The sequence below is a fragment of the Podarcis melisellensis genome, assembly GCF_964234715.1.
Source record: "Podarcis melisellensis genome assembly, chromosome: 9".
NCBI lineage: Eukaryota > Metazoa > Chordata > Lepidosauria > Squamata > Lacertidae > Podarcis > Podarcis melisellensis.
The window spans coordinates 36,967,754-36,985,672 of NC_138541.1; the positions used below are offsets into that span (position 1 = coordinate 36,967,754).

Below are 17,919 nucleotides of genomic sequence, written 5' to 3' on the forward strand. Positions count from 1 at the left end.
CCTGAGAGCTGTTCTGCCATATTACATAAACAAAAGCTTTCTTTCAACACCAATAAACTAAGCCACAAGGGGCCTTCCTCAGGAGTTGCAGGTCTCATATTCAGGCAGCATATTTGCAGGTTCACTAGTTTCTGAAACCAAGGCTACTGATGTGCCCCACCTTGGTTGAGTTACAGGCATGTAAGAAAATGCAAAGCAGAATATCATGGAGCGGGATACAGGCATACTTCATTTTATTGTGCTTCGCAGATGTTGAGCTTTTTACAAACTGAAGAATTGCAGGAGTTGCTGCTGCTGGGCTGGAGACAAGGCTGCAGGAGTCTGCCCCCGCCATGCAGCGGCTCCTGCTGCTCCTTACAGGACACGGGTGCAGCTGCAGGTAGCCTGGCTGCTTAATAGACCACAGCATAGTGTAAACGTAACTTATACAGTTGTACCTCTGGTTACATACTTAATTCATTCTGTTCTTAAACTGAAGCACCACTTTAGCTAATGGGGCCTCCTGCTGCTGCCGCGCTGCCGGAGAACGATTTCTGTTCTCATCCTGAAGCAAAGTTCTTAGCCCGAGGTAATATTTCTGGGTTAGCGGAGTCTGTAAACTGAAGCATATGTAACCTGAAGTGTATGTAACCTGAGGTACCACTGTATATGCATTGGGAAACAAAACAAAAAAAGGGTGACTCACTTTATTGTGATATTCACTTTATTGCGGTGGTCTGGAACGGAACCCACAATAACTCCAAGGTATGGTCGCACACGCTTCTCACTTTTCTCAGCTTTACATAATTATTGTGGATTTAACTAGGTATTAGTTAGAATATTGGCTAGGGAAGTGGGACAAATAGGTACAAATCCATGGTTGGTCATGAACCATGGCTCTGGTTATATCACTTTCTCTCAGCCCAACACACTAAAGGAACAAAATGAATCCCATGTGCCCTTCTTCAAAGAACAGGGCACAAACCATGACTCAGCATGACTGCAAAGTAAATCACAGCTTTTTAGCAATGGAGCTTGTTCTCTTGAGGTAACAAGCAAGCCGTGGTAGGAGTCTGCATTACCCACAGGGGACAGCTTGCAGTCTGATGCCTTTTAATGTTGTTTTATACATTTTTTGTGTGTCATGGTTATATTATTTTGTACCTCTATCCGATAACTTGTAAAAGCCTCTGGCTTTAACAAGTAAACAATTCAATTGTAAATTTATTCCCATAAACATCACACCATTACCTTGAGGCATATTCACAACAAGGCAAGGTTTAACTGATCTGAACTCTGATTAACCAGTGCAGCTGATAAACAAGCATTTGGGATGCAGGGTCTACAGTCCTAAACTCAGTTAACTAGAGAATAAATCCCACTGAAATATACTGGAACTTCTGAATAAACCTGCTTAGAATTGTACTTTTAAGGGACCTGATGCCTTGCAGACTGCTTAGATGCACTGATTCCTTCCAGATTTTTATTAATTCATTCAATGCTATTTCTAGGCCAACAAGTGCTCTCAGGGCAAGAACGCAATAATAAGCCAAGTCAGTACAGTAAAACCATAAGTAAAGGTAAAGGGACCCCTGACCATTAGGTCCAGTCGTGGCCGACTCTGGGATTGCGGCGCTCATCTCGCTTTATTGGCCGAGGGAGCCAGCGTACAGCTTCCGGGTCATGTGTCCAGCATGACTAAGCCGCTTCTGGCGAACCAGAGCAGTGCACGGAAACGCTGTTTACCTTCCCGCCGGAGAGGTAGCTATTTATCTACTTGCACTTTGATGTGCTTTCGAACAGCTAGGTTGGTAGGAGCAGGGACCGAGCAACGGGAGCTCACCCTGTTGCGGGGATTCGAACCACCGACCTTCTGATCGCCAAGTCCTAGGCTCTGTAGTTTAACCCACAGCGCCACCTGCATCCCCACAGTAAAACCATAACCTAAAAATTAATATAACCATAAATTAAAATATCAAAAAATATCCTTAAAATATGCAACTAGTAGCTGGTGACAAACAGCTGCAGACCGAGTGGCTCATTATAGACCACCCCTTTACTCCCCCTGCAAAGACATGTTTGAAGAAGTGTGCCTTCACCAACCAATGAAAAATCAGAAATGTCAGTGCTGGACACAACTTCAAGGGAGGGATACTGCTGGAGAGTGGGCCTTTCACATGTTCTCAGGGACAGCTCAGACAGTAGTAGAGCATGAGACTCTTAATCAAGTAGATCATACATGACAGATGGCCATCTAATCTCTTTAAAACCTCCAAGGGAGTCCACCTCCCAAGGGAGTCTGTTCTTTCTTACCATCAAAAACTTCTTCCTGATGTTTAGTCAGAACCTCCATTTTTGTAACTTGAAGCCATTGGTTTTGGTCCTACCCTCCAGAACAGGAGAAAACAAACTTGCTCCATCTTCCATGTGACAGCCTTTAGACATTTGAAGATAGCAATAATAATACTATTTATACCCCACCCATCTAGCTGGGTGCCCCATATTTCCCCTCAGTCTCCTACTATTGAGGTTAAACATACCAGCTCCCTTAACCGTTCCTCAGAAGGCTTGGTTTCCAAACCCTTTATCACCACTAGACTAGGAAGATCTGAACTCAAATTCCCAAACAGCCATGAAGCTTGCCCCAGTACTATCTCTCAGTTTACCTACTTCATAGTGTTGTTGTGATGATAAAAAGGACGGGATAACTATGTTTGCTGCCATGAGGCATAATATGTGCAATAACTAAAGGTTAATAACTATTCCATACATCAACAATGGAGTAAAGTATGGAACTTGACCTGAAGACCATAGGCAATCAGACAAGAATGTTGTGTGAACTCAGTCAATTCACCTAAATCTAGAACATGTAAAGAACAGTTGCTTTTATCAACATAACAGCTTATGGGTTAAAAGACAGGGTTGATAAGCTAAAACAAATCTGAAACAGCTGACAACTGCACTTGTATACATTTACATTAACTATGTATTCTGTAACTGAACACAGAATATTAAACATATTTCATATAGATCTTTTATTTCTTTATAGATTAAATAAAATATTTGCAGTACAATTCATTATCCATTTTCTCTAGTATAATTCATATTTAAGTCAGTTATTCCAATCTAGCGAGGGTCATCTGTGAATGGATGCAGCACACATACATGTAAGTTTGATAGGCCTCTGTATACGGAGTGTGCTTGTGCAAAACAGTACATGTTTGTACTACCCAGCAATTCACTTCTTGGGGTTGCACCTATACTGATCCCTGGCCATTCTGGTCCATGCATGCATTCCCTAACTCAGATCTGGAACAAGTAGTCCTCCAGATGTTGTTGGGCTCCAACTCCCATTATCCTTGACCATTGGCTAGACTATTAGAGTTGGCAGCTCATAAACATCTGGAAGGCCACAGGTTTCCCACCCTTGCCCAAACTGATGGCAGGCATAATTGGTTCTGCCACATAATTAACTGTAATTTTGGGAGATGAGTGCATATGCAGAAATTCTTGCATGCAACAGCAGTTCCTCTTCTGCATTCAAATTCTCAGGAGCTTGGCCAATTAGACTATTCTGGGCTACTGAATTTGCAGGTCGCTTTTTCAAGCAAAGACAATAAAAATGAAGCAAAACAGAGATTGCTTGTTGTCAAATACAAATAAAGGGTGAGGGGGGGAATCTTCAAAGGGCACCTTTTTCTGAACAGCTGAACAATTTTGCACAACAAAATTAATAATTCAGCTACTGGAAACATCACATGTGCATAGCACTGCAAGCAGACCACTGGCATTTTCATTTCAAATTTGTACAGTCTTTGGTCAATGCACATCATCTGCATTTCTAACACCTGCTTCAGTCAGCTATGAAGTGCAGTACTATCTATAAATCTTCTTTCATCTTTATGCTGTCCAGCCAATAATAAAAAAAAGAACTGCACAATGGCTGCTAATTATTTAGCTTTAGAAGGATATGAAACTATTCACATTGTTTTTGATGTATTTAAAATTCCATTTACTAAAAAAATGTTTTAAAGAGTTACATTATTGCTATCCTATTTGCACATAATGTGCATTTTGTCTTTTAAAAAACTGGCATTACATTTACTCCCACCAGCAAAAAATAAAAATAAAGTAAAATAAAATTTTAAAACGCAAGTAAACTACAGTACAATTAAGCAATAATGCACAACAGGGTGTACCTTAATAGGCCATTAACCACATGCCTCAGGTGTATTGATAGGCAGGAGGCCAAAACAAGGAGGACTTCAAATAATCCATAAGTGCACCAATGGCTCATTAGTGCATACCACAGAATTATTTGTTGCTATAGTAATATGCACAACATCAACATAAAAAGAGAGATTTATGGTTGGGTGATGTCACATGCAATCTTTCATTGAACAGGTTTGTCCATGTGTAGGCTTAAAAGTTGCCAGAAGCCTGTAGTAGAAAGAAAACTAGCAAACCAGAAATAAAGACTATAATGCTTGAGGAATATTTTCTCCTTTCCCCCAGCAAATCCTGTGGGATTACTCCAGACTAAGCAATTTAAGTGTTCTAGCATACGGATGAGAAATTGGTTTTACTAATAAAGGCAACCCAATTTTCTTCTTTACATTCCCAGCTCCTGAACCAGCAGGCAGTGTTAGATAGGGAATAGACGAGGGTGCTTTTGTACATGCCACTATCTTCCAACCTCAAGGCCTCATCTCACATATGTAGTTGTAAGAATTTCTCCTGCTGGGCTGCAGAAGGTTAATAGACACAATAAGACATGGAAAGGATTCTGAGAACTCTCAAAAGACAGCACACTTCTGGAAACCTTCCTGTATGCATTTCGTCATCCGTCTTCCTGAAATTTATCTCAAAGAACTGCAGCCATAAGAGATGCATGGTAGGTTACTGCTTTTTCTTTTTACCACCTATATATATGGAACACCAATTCAAGTTTTTGCTGATCACCTATAAACCCTTATATGAGCTCAACCAATATGATCTCCAATTGTTCATAAATTTATGGGAGAGAACCTGTAGCAGATTTCATTCACTCATGAGATGAGATCTGTCCAGGTGCAAAGAAACTGCCTGCCACTGGTGGTTCTCAGGCCAGCCCTACCATTAGGCAATTGCCTTAGACAAGACAGGCTGTGGAGCAGTATAGGCAACCCTCTGGCTGTTCCCTTCAGTGGGATAAAATAATAGGATGTGCTACATGGCCTGTCATGCATCTGCTACACAACCCTGCCTACCCTCAGATGTGGTGGAGGATGGCTTTCCCATCACCAGTGTTGAAGGAAGTTTCAATTGCCAGTCCAGTCAGCTTCTGTACATGGAAATGAGGTGTCGTGCTATCTTTGTTTCAGGCAGTCCAAGTGTCTTGAGCAGGCCCTGGTAGCTCTGCAGTTAAAATATCTAAACCATTCTAGGATCTGTGACACCAAGACATATCAAATCAAAAGATCTCTAAAACCAGTTTCAGATTAATGAAAGTTTGAAATAATTTCCACAAGTTAAGTCATCAAACAATTCACTGCCACAGCAAAGCTTCACCCTTTCCCAGTCTACTCAAAAGAAAAGAAGCTGGGTTGTATCCAATTATGTTCTATTCAGAGTAGATTTATTGAAATTAATGGACCTAAGTTCGTACATGGGTCCTCTCAAATAAACAGCAAGGAGTGAGGAATCGGAGCTAAAAGAATCTAAAGCTGAAAAGAGGATCAATTCTCCACAATTCCTAACAGAGAAAAGGAAAACTGACTATTGAGAATATGAAATTACACTATGAAGACATAGTTGCAGCAGCTAGATGTTATACACATTATTATTCAACATCAGTAGTGAACACTTACTTTAGTTGCTTAAAATAAGCGCTCATAAGAAAGGCAAAGAGGTATGTTTGGCCAACATTCTTCAAACATTTTTCTTTCTTTTAAAAAATATTGCCTGATTTTACAAACTGGGAAAGAAGATATTATCAACAAGCCAGTCTCCTCCCCTGAAATTTTCTGCACAATGTTTTGGTTTTTTTAACACAATGTAGAACAATTAACAGAAAAAAGCATGAACAGCATTTGGGGCAATATAATGAAATAAAAATGCCAGTCAATTGGTTAGTTCCACACCAATGGAATTTCTTTAAATAGTAATGAAATCATTGCTTAAAAAAAATAAGAATCCATCATTATTAAAAAAAATAAAGAAGTTGGCTCAGCCTATGAAAATTAGATTTGTAAGTTGTTGGTCATTCTCATAATTAAATCTCTGTCACAAATTTGCAAGAAAAATGGACACTGCACCTAATGCATTTACACAGGTCCTGTCAGGCTATATAAAGCATTATGCCTACTAAAATGGAGTAGATAAGAATTCCATACATTTTTATTAGAAGGGCATTTTGTGGAAGGATGATGTGTGCATGTACATATCTAAATTTATGTACAGTCACACTGTTCTTATATTAGCACCAAGCTGCTACCAGCACTTCAACACAACAGTCTTTACAAACAATACATCCAGAATAACTGGGCAACAGTGCAATTAGTTAATATTTAAGCATTTTATCCCTTTAATGCAGGAACCAGTTGCCTTTGCAGGTGAACTCCAACAACACCAATTATTCCAGGTCTGCGACAGTATAATAAAATGTGTATTTTATTGGATAATTATTTTTATTATATTTGTTTCTATCCTGCCTTTTAGGACAAGCCTTCACAAGGCAGTTTACAATAAAAATGGAAAATACATCACATAATTGAACAAACAATATCTGGTAAAATGGCACCAGATAAAACAAAGCATCAGATAAAGTCATAAACAGGGGTCCAGCAGTTTTTTAAAAAGAAAAATCCTTAGTGGCTTATTATTATTACTATGTTCTGCCTCAAGAGACAAGGCCAAGCAGAGATCTTAGGGGAGAAAATTCCACCACTGAAACGTTTCCATTGGTTGTTGGGCAGAGAGCAGGGCCCAGCAAGTTCATATGAGAGTAGGTACTCTTTTAAGAAACATACTCCCAAACTGTTCTGGACTTCAAATATCACTAACACATTAGCATCTGAAAACATAGGAAACCTCTGCAATCAATGAAAATTTGTATAATAATATGATAAAGCCACCTACATAAACACATGCATTCTGGACACTGGATTCTGCACTAGCCAAAGTTTCCTGTCTTCAAAGGCAGACCTCTGTAGAGAGCATTGCAGGAGTGTAGTCTAGATTTAATCAGCATTTTTTTTATAACTACATGCTATGCAACCTAATCCTATGTGTTTACTGAAAAGTAAGTCCCACTGTGTTCAATGGATTTATTCTCAAATAAATGTGCATAGAGCTACCATCTTAGAGCCACAGTTATTGCTGATAACCAACTGCTTTGAATTACTAAAATGCTATCATATTTTATTAAGTTGCTGTCATGGGGAAAACTCAAATCACTTATGTTCCACAATTATTCTAAACCCAACTTTTTAAATGAGGGGAGGAGATAATGATATTAAAACTCAGAGCAATTCTCTGTGGCATAATTCTAAAATATTCTCTTGGTCTGAAATTTATGTAAATTGAATTCATCTATCATTAGTTAATTACCAGGCTAGCTACAGGAAAAAAAGTTTTCTGTAACAATTAGTTCTTTAAAACACTATGTTTTAATTAGACCTATGATGTTATTACATTAGTTATAAATATGCACATATTTCTGCCTGCAAAACTACAGCAATTCATTTTCTGAGATTGGTTTGAAGTTTAGTTCCAATTCTAAAAACCATACATCCAGTATATGCCTCTGTCATTGCCAGTAAATGCAGACTATCAAATGCTAATATATTTAAATAACTGGAGAATACATATTATTTCAGAAAGCTCTCATTCATATCTCCAGGACCTCCAAGAAAAGCACAGCACTTTGTCTGAAAAACTAGATCTCCCCAACCATATACAGAACCATTCTCTTCTCTTTTCAGGTCACCTGACTGCATATCTGAAAAGCACTTACAGGAACGTCTTTACTGGTCATAGAATTATCACACTATAGGTCATCGAACCCAACTCAGTGAACCAGTTTTCAGTATCCAACACTCTTTGGGAGATTAGGCCTTGACATACAAACTAGCATCAACTTGAAGGCCTCTTGCAAATGTCAGGGTTTGCAGTGCGCTTTACTTTATATGAGGTAACTATGGAATGGAGCTGAACGGGCAGATATACAGGAGTTTATGGCACAGGGACAGCCACGCCATATTGTACCACATACTAGTCTTATTACATAAAATTTAACTGGAGGCTTGGGAACCAAATGAAGTATATAGAGTACACTGACCATATTACGCCTCTCCACATTTTTTCTTGAGATCATGCAGCGTGGCAGGGCCACAGTAGTTCTACAGCTTGCTGCAAGAGGCAGCTTTGTAGCTAATTGACACAGGCCTAACACCACTGCTCTGCGATGTATTCTAGTGCTTAAAAAATAGTAAAAGTTGGAAAAATACCAGGCTTCAAGTATTATGAGCTATATACATGAAAATAACATCTGAGTATGGAAGTCTCTCTCTAAATACCGAGGTTATCTCATATTATTTGCAGTATTTTTGTATTTGCATGTTTAACTTATTGATAAGTGTTCATAAGGCACAAAGTAATATTGTATGTCCCCTTATTTTAAGTATTTACTATAATGCAACTTTTTATCAAAGTAATTGTCAGCACCATACTTGAGATGAGCAATGTGTATTATAAAGATACAAAATTATACAAAATGTCTCTTAAGGGGCCAAACTGTTTGATTTGCTGAATACATAAAACAGAGGAAAGAACTACTGAGCTGCCCTTTCTGCATGTTTTTATAGTGTGTGCTCAGGAAGTGCAGCCCTAACATGTAAATACAGAAATGATACTTTGAGCAGCATTGACTGTATGCTTATTTATACTTCTTCCAATAGCCTCCCTGGGGTCATGGAGCAGAGAAAAATGGTGACACGTCACTGAGTGAATTAACATTGTCTCTCTCATCATCTGGGCCATGTTTTCCTTTCAAAATCCATGGCCCCTTGATAGAAAATAATGATTGTGTGATAAGCCTCATTAGAAAATCAATATATTGACACTAGCCTCCAAAACATCTGAATAATAATAGATTGTCACCTCATTAAGGAGACTATTAACATGTACTTAAGCATCATTAAATTATATTGATCAGAGATTATTCATGCACTAATTTTCCAAACAGCAGGAGACACAAAAAAGAAATACAAGCTTGGGTATATTTAATGAGCACCAGGACAGATAATAACGGCCTCCAATTCTCCTCCCAAGCAATACAAATATTAAACAATGGTACATTAAAGAGGCATATAAAAAAACAGTATGACTCACCAAAAAACTTCCAAATGCTGAATTAAATATAGCGGCTGCCTAAATAAAGAAAAAAGAAAAACCATTAAGTCTTTCTGCTTTACACAAAACACTCCTTTCATTTCATTCAAATCTTCTTATAACAATGGCAAGTAGCTATAACATTATGTGATTCAGAAAACAAATATGTAAACATGGAGGCTGCACAGAAAGCAAACGGGCCAATGTCAGTGAATAAGATACAAATGATAAACTACTGTTAAAGACCTGTCCAGGGTGAATTTTTTTTTTTTACATGGCTGACACAAATAGTACAAACAGACCAACAATATAATCCTAACATAAACTTACTAGAGAAGAAGTCTTACTGAGCTCAGTGCTTAGAAATATACTGTTACTATTGGGGGAAATAAAAATCCAATACTGGGAAAATTCTGAAAAATAATTGAATATAATAATGTTACTCATCCAAATTGCCAGAACTTCTCAACTGTAGCAAGCCATATTTTACTTTAATATCAGGCATCTACATTATGAACTTTTAACTGAATACATTTTGAAATAGGTAAACCATAAGAACACAAGACTTTTAATCCTGAAGGCCAGAGATACCGATAGAATGTAAGGAACTCAACAAGTAAGAAAAATAAATGACTTTGAATTGATTTTAAATAAAGTGTTGTGCTTACCTAAATTTCCAAGAAACAATGATGGAAACAAGCATTAAGGATAAGCTATCAAACTCCACGAGACATAAAATATTTACAATCTTGTAAAGCTTTCCCCTTTGCTATCAGAGAAGAAGAAACCCTTGCATGACATCCACTTCGATGATGCAGAACCAGGATTAGAGGGAAGGGAAGGGAAGTGGGGGTGGGGAGAGCAGAACCTGCCATTTAAATGAAGAACGGAGGCAGAATCAAGTTAATCACCAAGGATGTCTTGCAGCCACAGAGCAAGGACGTTTGAAAGAGCTGGCAAGTTTGAACCAAATCCAAACACAGGCTAAGCTGAAGCAGAACCTGCCTTCTGCCTCTATAAAGAGATTGCAATGTGAATGAATGACTAATGAGATGCTTGGCTCCAGAGAGCTTAGCTTTCTTATTCGAGTTCATAATTAATTCAAAGCTTTGATAATTTCATTAGAGTCATCCTTTGCTGGCCTTATCAATAAAAGATAGCACTGGACCGCAGTCTCTCTTAGTGGCCCAAACACACAAGGAAACACAGGTTTAGAAACCTTTGCCTAGCTGCTTGCTCACCAGCTAGCGAGCAAGCAAGCAAGGACAATGGCATATGGCATTCTTCATTGCGCAGGGAGCTTCTGAATAGACAGAGCTGAATAAAACATCACAGTTGACAGTTGTAGAACCACAGCAACATATTTTAACACCTCTACCTCATCTGCATTCTGCTTCTGAACATAAGGAGTAGGCACTAGTCCAGACAACTCTGCTAGCCAGCAATCACAGATAGAGAACAGGAACATGTATTCTCTGAAAAGGAGGAATTTAACTAATAGTCTACCAAGCTATAGTTTCAAACCTTGAGACAGGTGCGCCCTGTAAGCATATTCAATATTCACCCACAAAGCTGTAAAAGTACTTCAGACAAGAACTGCCCTCTCTAGTATGAACCTATCTCCCTTGCAATCATCTTCTAAGGCTGTCTTCTAGGTGTCCTTGCCTTAACAGGTTTGCTGAGGTAGCGCTGTGGGTTAAACCACAGAGCCTAGGACTTGCCGATCAGAAAGTCGGCGGTTCGAATCCCCGCAATGGTAAGCTCCCGTTGCTCTGTCCCTGCTCCTGCCAACCTAGCAGTTCGAAAGCACATAAAAGTGCAAGTAGACAAATAGCTACCTCTCCGGCGGGAAGGTAAACGGCGGTTCCGTGCGCTGCTCTGGTTTGCCAGAAGCGGCTTAGTCATGCTGGCCACATGACCCGGAAGCTGTATGCTGGCTTCCTCGGCCAGTAAGGCGAGATGAGCACCGCAACCCCAGAGTCGGCCATGACTGGACCTAACAGTCAAGGGTCCTTTACTTTACCTGGACATAAGTCATTTTTCACCTGTTTTGCACAAATGATACCCACTAAGAAGAATGGCCCTAGAATGAAGCAATCTGCTTTAGGTGTTTCTGTATGGTAGATCTGGTGCATTAAAAATGCAACAAAGCTTTTCACAGTGTTAACCCTAATTGGGGGGTGGCAGCATTTGACCTTTGGGTAGCAAAATGTCTTGGGCTTGCACTGCCCCAAAGACATTCATGTGGCATGAGCAATATTATATTTTAGGGTACTCAGTGAATGCAGCTTCAACCTCTTGAGCATTTGATGGAATGCTTCTCTGTTGTACTTTGTCTGCTTTAGTGTAAATATCTTCGCAGAATCTTATGAAAAGCTTGGCCTATTGCTCAACATCCAAAAAACCAAAATGCTGCACCAACAAGCACAAAACAACCCTTCTGCAGTTCCACAAATCCAGCTCAGTGGTGTAACATTGGAAAGTGTTGATCACTTCTCCTACCTGGGCAGTTAAAATTGATGCCGAAATCCAGCATTGCCTGAGCTCTGCGAGTGGAGCTTTCTCCCAACTGAAGTGCAGAGTGTTTGAGGACCGGGACATTTGCAGGGAAGCCAAAACGCTTGTTTACAAAGCTATTGTACTACCAACCTTACTGTATGCTTGTGAAACACAGACCCTTATAAACGCTATCTCCAACTCCTTGAAAGTTTCCATCAACAGTGTCTCCGAAAAATTTTACACATCACTTGGGAAGACAGTCGAATTAATGCCAGTGTACTGGAAGAAGCAAAGATCACTAGTGTTGAAGCAATGATTCTTCAACATCAACTTTTTTTGGGCTGGTCATGTTGTTTGGATGCCTGATTATCATCTTCCAAAGCAACTACACTCATACCTCGGGTTAAAGACGCTTCAGGTTAAATCTTTTCAGGTTGTGTCCCGCGGTGACCCGGAAGTAATGGAACGGGTTACTTCCAGGTTGTGCCGCTCGCGCAGATGCTCAGAATGACATCATGTGCATGCACAGATGCGGCGAATCATGACCCGTGCACGCACAGATGCAGATTGCGTTCTGCTCATGATGCGAACAGGGCTCCGGAATGGATCCCGTTCGCATCCAGAAGTACCACTGTACTTTATTCCGATCTTAAAAATGGAAGACGTAATGCTGGTGGTCAACAAAAGAGGTTTAAAGGTAAATCTTTAAAAATGTAGTATAAACACAGACAACTCTGAAACACTGGCCTGCGAATGCTCCAATTGGAGAACAGCCTTCACCAAAGGTTTCGTGGACTCTGAAGACGCTCAAACTCAGGACAAAAGGGAGAAACGTGCTAAGAGGAAGCCATGTTTGGCAAACCCTCACCGTGATCAACTCCCACCCAGAATCCTATGCTCCCACTGTGGAAGGATGTGTGGATCCAGAATTGGCCTCCAGAGTCACTTACGGCCTCACTGTTAAGACCGTGTTCATGGAAGACAATCTTACTCGGTTAGAAATTATTGCCAAAGAAGAAGGAGGAGAGTATTGAGATTTTGAAACTAAGATTTTAAGTAGATTTTTAAAAATGTAATGTTTGTACATCTGGGTAAGGTAGGGCATAACTATTAAAGCAGTGGATCATGTGGAATCACAGATGTACACTCACCACTTCTGGCTCTGTATGGGCTAGAGACATACATGGCACCCCATGGCACCCAACATGCACAGCGCACCATTTCAGAATCTACTTAGCACAGGGAGGCCTAACAGTATGGTTCCAGAATAGCTTTAGCAGCAAGGGTGTGAAACCTGCGGCCCTCCAGATATTCCTAGACTACAACTCCCATGTTTCCTGACCTTTAGGTGGAGCTGATGGAAGCTAGACTCTAACACCACCTGGACGGCAACAGGTTCCCCATCCTTGCTGTATAGTGGTTTTTAGGTGGGTGGGTGCGGGACAGAGAGAGAGTATCATCATGCAGCCCCATTGGAAGATCTGTAGGGCCTCATCACAATCCTGGATTTGCATGAAGGCAGGGCAGGGGAGCAAAGGTGAAGGCATGTTGCACAACAGCAGTTGCCTTGGCATGGGAACAAGAAGAGAAGGAAACAGGGGGGAAAAAAGGTAAAGGTAAAGGTACCCCTGCCCGTACGGGCCAGTCTTGCCAGACTCTGGGGTTGTGCGCCCATCTCACTCAAGAGGCCAGGGGCCAGCGCTGTCCGAAGACACTTCCGGGTCACGTGGCCAGCGTGACATCGCTGCTCTGGCGAGCCAGAGCTGCACACGGAAACGCCGTTTACCTTCCCGCTAGAAAGCGGTCCCTATTTATCTACTTGCACCCGAGGGTGCTTTTGAACTGCTAGGTTGGCAGGCGCTGGGACCGAGCAGCGGGAGCACACCCCGCCGCGGGGATTCGAACTGCCGACCTTTCGATCGGCAAGCCCTAGGAAAATAAATATGTGTTTTACTCTATTATTAGCTTATTGCTTCATTATTATTTGAATATTTTAAATAGTTGTTTTCAACCACTTTTACTGATAATTATGAGGTTTTATTTTTTGTAAACTGCTTTGACTGTTTTTTTACAATCAAGCAGAATATAAATTTCAAACTGGGTTGTTTTAAAAGAAACTCCTCTTCAGTATTTCTCCACCCATGGTTTACTCAAAGTTCTGCTGTTGTTTAAAACTGCCATTTCCCCCCAGTGAAATTTATAATCAAATGAAGAGAGGATAGAAACCTAAAACTTGTAAACACAGGACAGAAGGAATAGCAATCATATGTCCTTTGTCATAACCTAGAAACCTAGCCCATAGCACAGGAGTTAGGGGAGCTGTGGCCTTTCAGATGTTGCTGTACTACAATTCCCAACAACCCTGATCATTCACTATATTGAAAATAAGTAGAGTCTGTTGGATCATGAATTTGTCCTCTGGCATCCCCTTGGACCTGCAGTATACACTCCAACTGAGTTCCTAATACAGTGGTACCTCAGGTTCAGGTTACAGACACTTCAGGTTACAGACTTTATTAACCCAGAAATAGTACCTCAGGTTAAGAACTTTGCTTCAGGATGAGAACAGAAATCATGTGGCCGTGGCAGCAGCGGGAGGCCCCATTAGCTAAAGTGGTACCTCAGGTTAAGAACAGTTTCAGGCTAAGAACGGACCTCCAGAACGAATTAAGTTATTAACCAGAGGTACCACTGTATTGCATTTTTTAAACAACTCCAGAACATTTTGGAGTGATTTGACCCTCTTGATTTTGCCTTTCAACTTCCTTTTAACCAATTTCCTCATTTGAGGCAAGTTTGCTCATTTGAAATCAAATGTGACCATGTTGGACTTTCTTGGCAATTAACCTTTTACATATACAGTAGTACCTCAGGTTACAAACTTAATTCGTTCCGGAGGTCGGTTCTAAACCCGAAACCATTCTTAACCTGAGGCGTGCTTTCGCTAATGGGGCCTCCCACTGCCACCGCCGCACGATTTCCATTCTTAGGTAAAGGTAAAGGTAAAGGCACCCCTGCCCGTACGGGCCAGTCTTGACAGACTCTGGGGTTGTGCGCCCATCTCACTTAAGAGGCCAGGGGCCAGCGCTGTCCGGAGACACTTCCGGGTCACGTGGCCAGCGTGACATCGCTGCTCTGGCGAGCCAGAGCTGCACACGGAAACGCCGTTGACCTTCCCGCTGGTAAGCGGTCCCTATTTATCTACTTGCACCCGGAGGTGCTTTCGAACTGCTAGGTTGGCAGGCGCTGGGACCGAGCAGCGGGAGCGCACCCCGCAGCAGGGATTCGAACCGCCAACCTTTCGATCGGCAAGTCCTAGGTGCTGAAGCTTTAACCCACAGCGCCACCTGTGTTTCCATTCTTATCCTGGGGCAAAGTTTGCAATCCGAGGTACCACTTCCCGGTTAGCCGAGTTTGTAACCTGAAGTGTTTGTAACCCGAGGTAGCACTGTATATTTAATTTAATAGCACTGTGGTCACTGCTCCAAACTGACTTAACATATCTCACACCACACCATGGGTGCCACTCAATATTAAACCTAGGGTCATTGCTGTCCTGGTTGGTTCCATGACCAACTGTTCTAGAGCACAATCATTTAGTGTATCTAGATTTTTTACTTCTTTGTTGTGTCTGGAATGCATATGCAAACAGTCTACGTAAAAGAAGTTGAAGTCACCCATTAATACATTTCCTCTTTTGGGTGCTTCTTTGATTTCATTCCTCACTGGCTGAGGCTAGTGGGAGTTGGAGTCAAGCCACAGCTGCCACACCCCTGCCACTACATGTCCAATTCCCTTACCCACATTAAGCTTTCCCCTTCCCTTTGTAAGTCTCAGAACATATATTCTAATTCCACAACCTGGTGCCCCTCATATGTTTTGAATTACAACTCCCATCAGCCCCAGCCAGGAGCACGTAAATACAGGATTCTGCACTGTCAGGCCATGGGTAAGTCTTACAGAGAGCTACAGAGGGCAAGGGGGTGTTAAACCCATGTCTGCTTTTCTTGGCTTCACCTGGGTGTTCAGCATAACATCTAATTTGGCCCTAAATTGCAAGCCCATACTAAACTGAATCAGTGAGAAGTTGTGCCTAAAAGAGCCACATGAAGCATCCGTTTTCTTTTGAAGTACTCCTTTTGGAACCAAAGTTAATATTATCTCAGTTTAAGTCTTAAGTGTGATTTCCAAGAATTAGACACTCTCCTTTTTAGAAGCATGTTCACATACCTCTGAGGCTTAAAAAATAAAAAATAGGAATGCATTTTATCTCAGCTCCTGCTCATAACTATTCATTTGACATCAGAATGGAAAAGAATATATATTCAAGTTATTGGTTGTTGCTGCTAAATTGAATCAGGTGTCCTTTCCTCTTAAGAAAATTAAGTTGCTTTTGTGCACGAGTGTTTTAATGAGAACAGAGCCTGCCGACATTGATAAATGGGAATGACACCAGAGAGAGCATGTAAGCAGGACAATATGTGCATGTTACAGTCTTACAGCCTATTTTTCACTGACTATCCTGAATGACTTCACCGTTTCTTAAGGGACCTATTAATCTCAAATTTAGTTATTACACAACGTTTATTTGAACATATATTCTGGGGATGATGACAGTTAATAAAGGAAATTTTTTACGAGCAGTATTTTTACATATTGTTCCAGCCACAGCTCCCTTCTCATTCTTCTGTATTGATGGAACACTCTGGTTATGATGCAGCTTTATTTAAGAAGGGGGGGGAGTACATATATTCAGATGCTTTTTTAAGCACACGGGGACTCTTAAATAACTGTTAAAATGCATATAAAAATCCTATTGCAGAACAGCAAAATAAAAGTGTGGCGCTAACTGCTTGACAAAAGACAGGGAATGAATAAAATGGTCCCTTTAAGGCAAACAAAAAACTGCCCAGGTTGTGTCTTTTAGTACTTCACCACCACTTTAACACGCAGTGAGATCCAGATTCTGTCTTTTGATAAGCCTTTGTAGTTGAACTAAGTGGAAACTGAATGCATATTTGGAGTTGAATGTGCACTAGCTTACTACTTTTTCTGGAACATGGACCTTCAGGGTTGCATGGCATGCAAACCCTATCACACATCTCTAAAAACACAGGTGAAAATTTAGATCCTCACATCCCTCCTTGTCTCTGTTACATGACCCATGGTAGATGACACGTCCGAAGGAGACAACTGAATGCCTTCATTCATTCATTTAAGTCATAAACTAAAAGCAAAAGTATTACTGATTTAATTGGCTGGAGCAGGATGCACTACACAGAGGGAACACAGATCTCTGGGATTTGCTATTAAATTCATCTTGAAAAACATTATCATGTGGGTAAAGGGGGAGGGGGAGGAAAGAAAGCAACAATGCACCCCTGGGAAGTGAAGAAGGAAGATTAGCTCGACAACAGCTATTCCACAAAGGACAGGATCTCTCCCCCAAGTCCCTGGTTAGAAGATTATATAATATACTTCAACTCTGAGCCTTCCACTCAGCTCTCACTTTCTAAAGCTATTTCCCCTGTTGTTGGTTTGCTGGTTTGAAGAGGTGGCAGCACCTGCAATGCCAAACCCCAGCTTTGAGTGGGGTAGAGGAAAAGAATCCACCTGCCTCAGGGTTGTCTCCTTGCATGCAATATTGCACCTGCAAATGTTCTATGTCTGAGAACTTTACAATTAGCAAGTGTCCTTCAAGAGTCCCAATTGTATCGCAGACTTTGGGAACTTGATCTCCAAGTTCCTGCCTTCTACAAATTCAGAATTTTGTCTCTTACTACATAGATCAGCCATACACATTTGTTTCTTTATTCAAATTTTCAGTTCCAGGATTTGAAACAAGTCAATAGTGAGTAAACCTTTGCTGGAAATGGGTGTGAGGGGAATTTGATCAGAGTGCAATTTGACCATACTGGAAATATTGAAATTATTTTTTTAAAAAATCTGTAAAATCTCCGAAAAGAACAATCTTTTGAAGTACCGGTATTTTATTATTAATGTTACTTTTCATTTATAGTACAAGCATCTTTAAGAGAACTCTGCATTTCTTCCTTGACAAGATCCCCA

General features: G+C 40.8%; 1 protein-coding gene across 8 annotated transcripts in view; it reads right to left on the reverse strand.

Annotated features, from left to right (window-relative positions):
* Positions 1-17,919, reverse strand: part of SLC10A7 (solute carrier family 10 member 7) — a 126,595-nt gene that overhangs the window by 81,931 nt on the left and 26,745 nt on the right. For all 8 annotated transcript variants that reach the window (XM_081926167.1, XM_081926166.1, XM_081926169.1 and 5 more), the window contains exon 5: positions 9,352-9,390. In XM_081926167.1, coding sequence (XP_081782293.1) covers positions 9,352-9,390 — 39 coding nt within the window. The remainder of the gene's footprint in view (positions 1-9,351; positions 9,391-17,919) is intronic.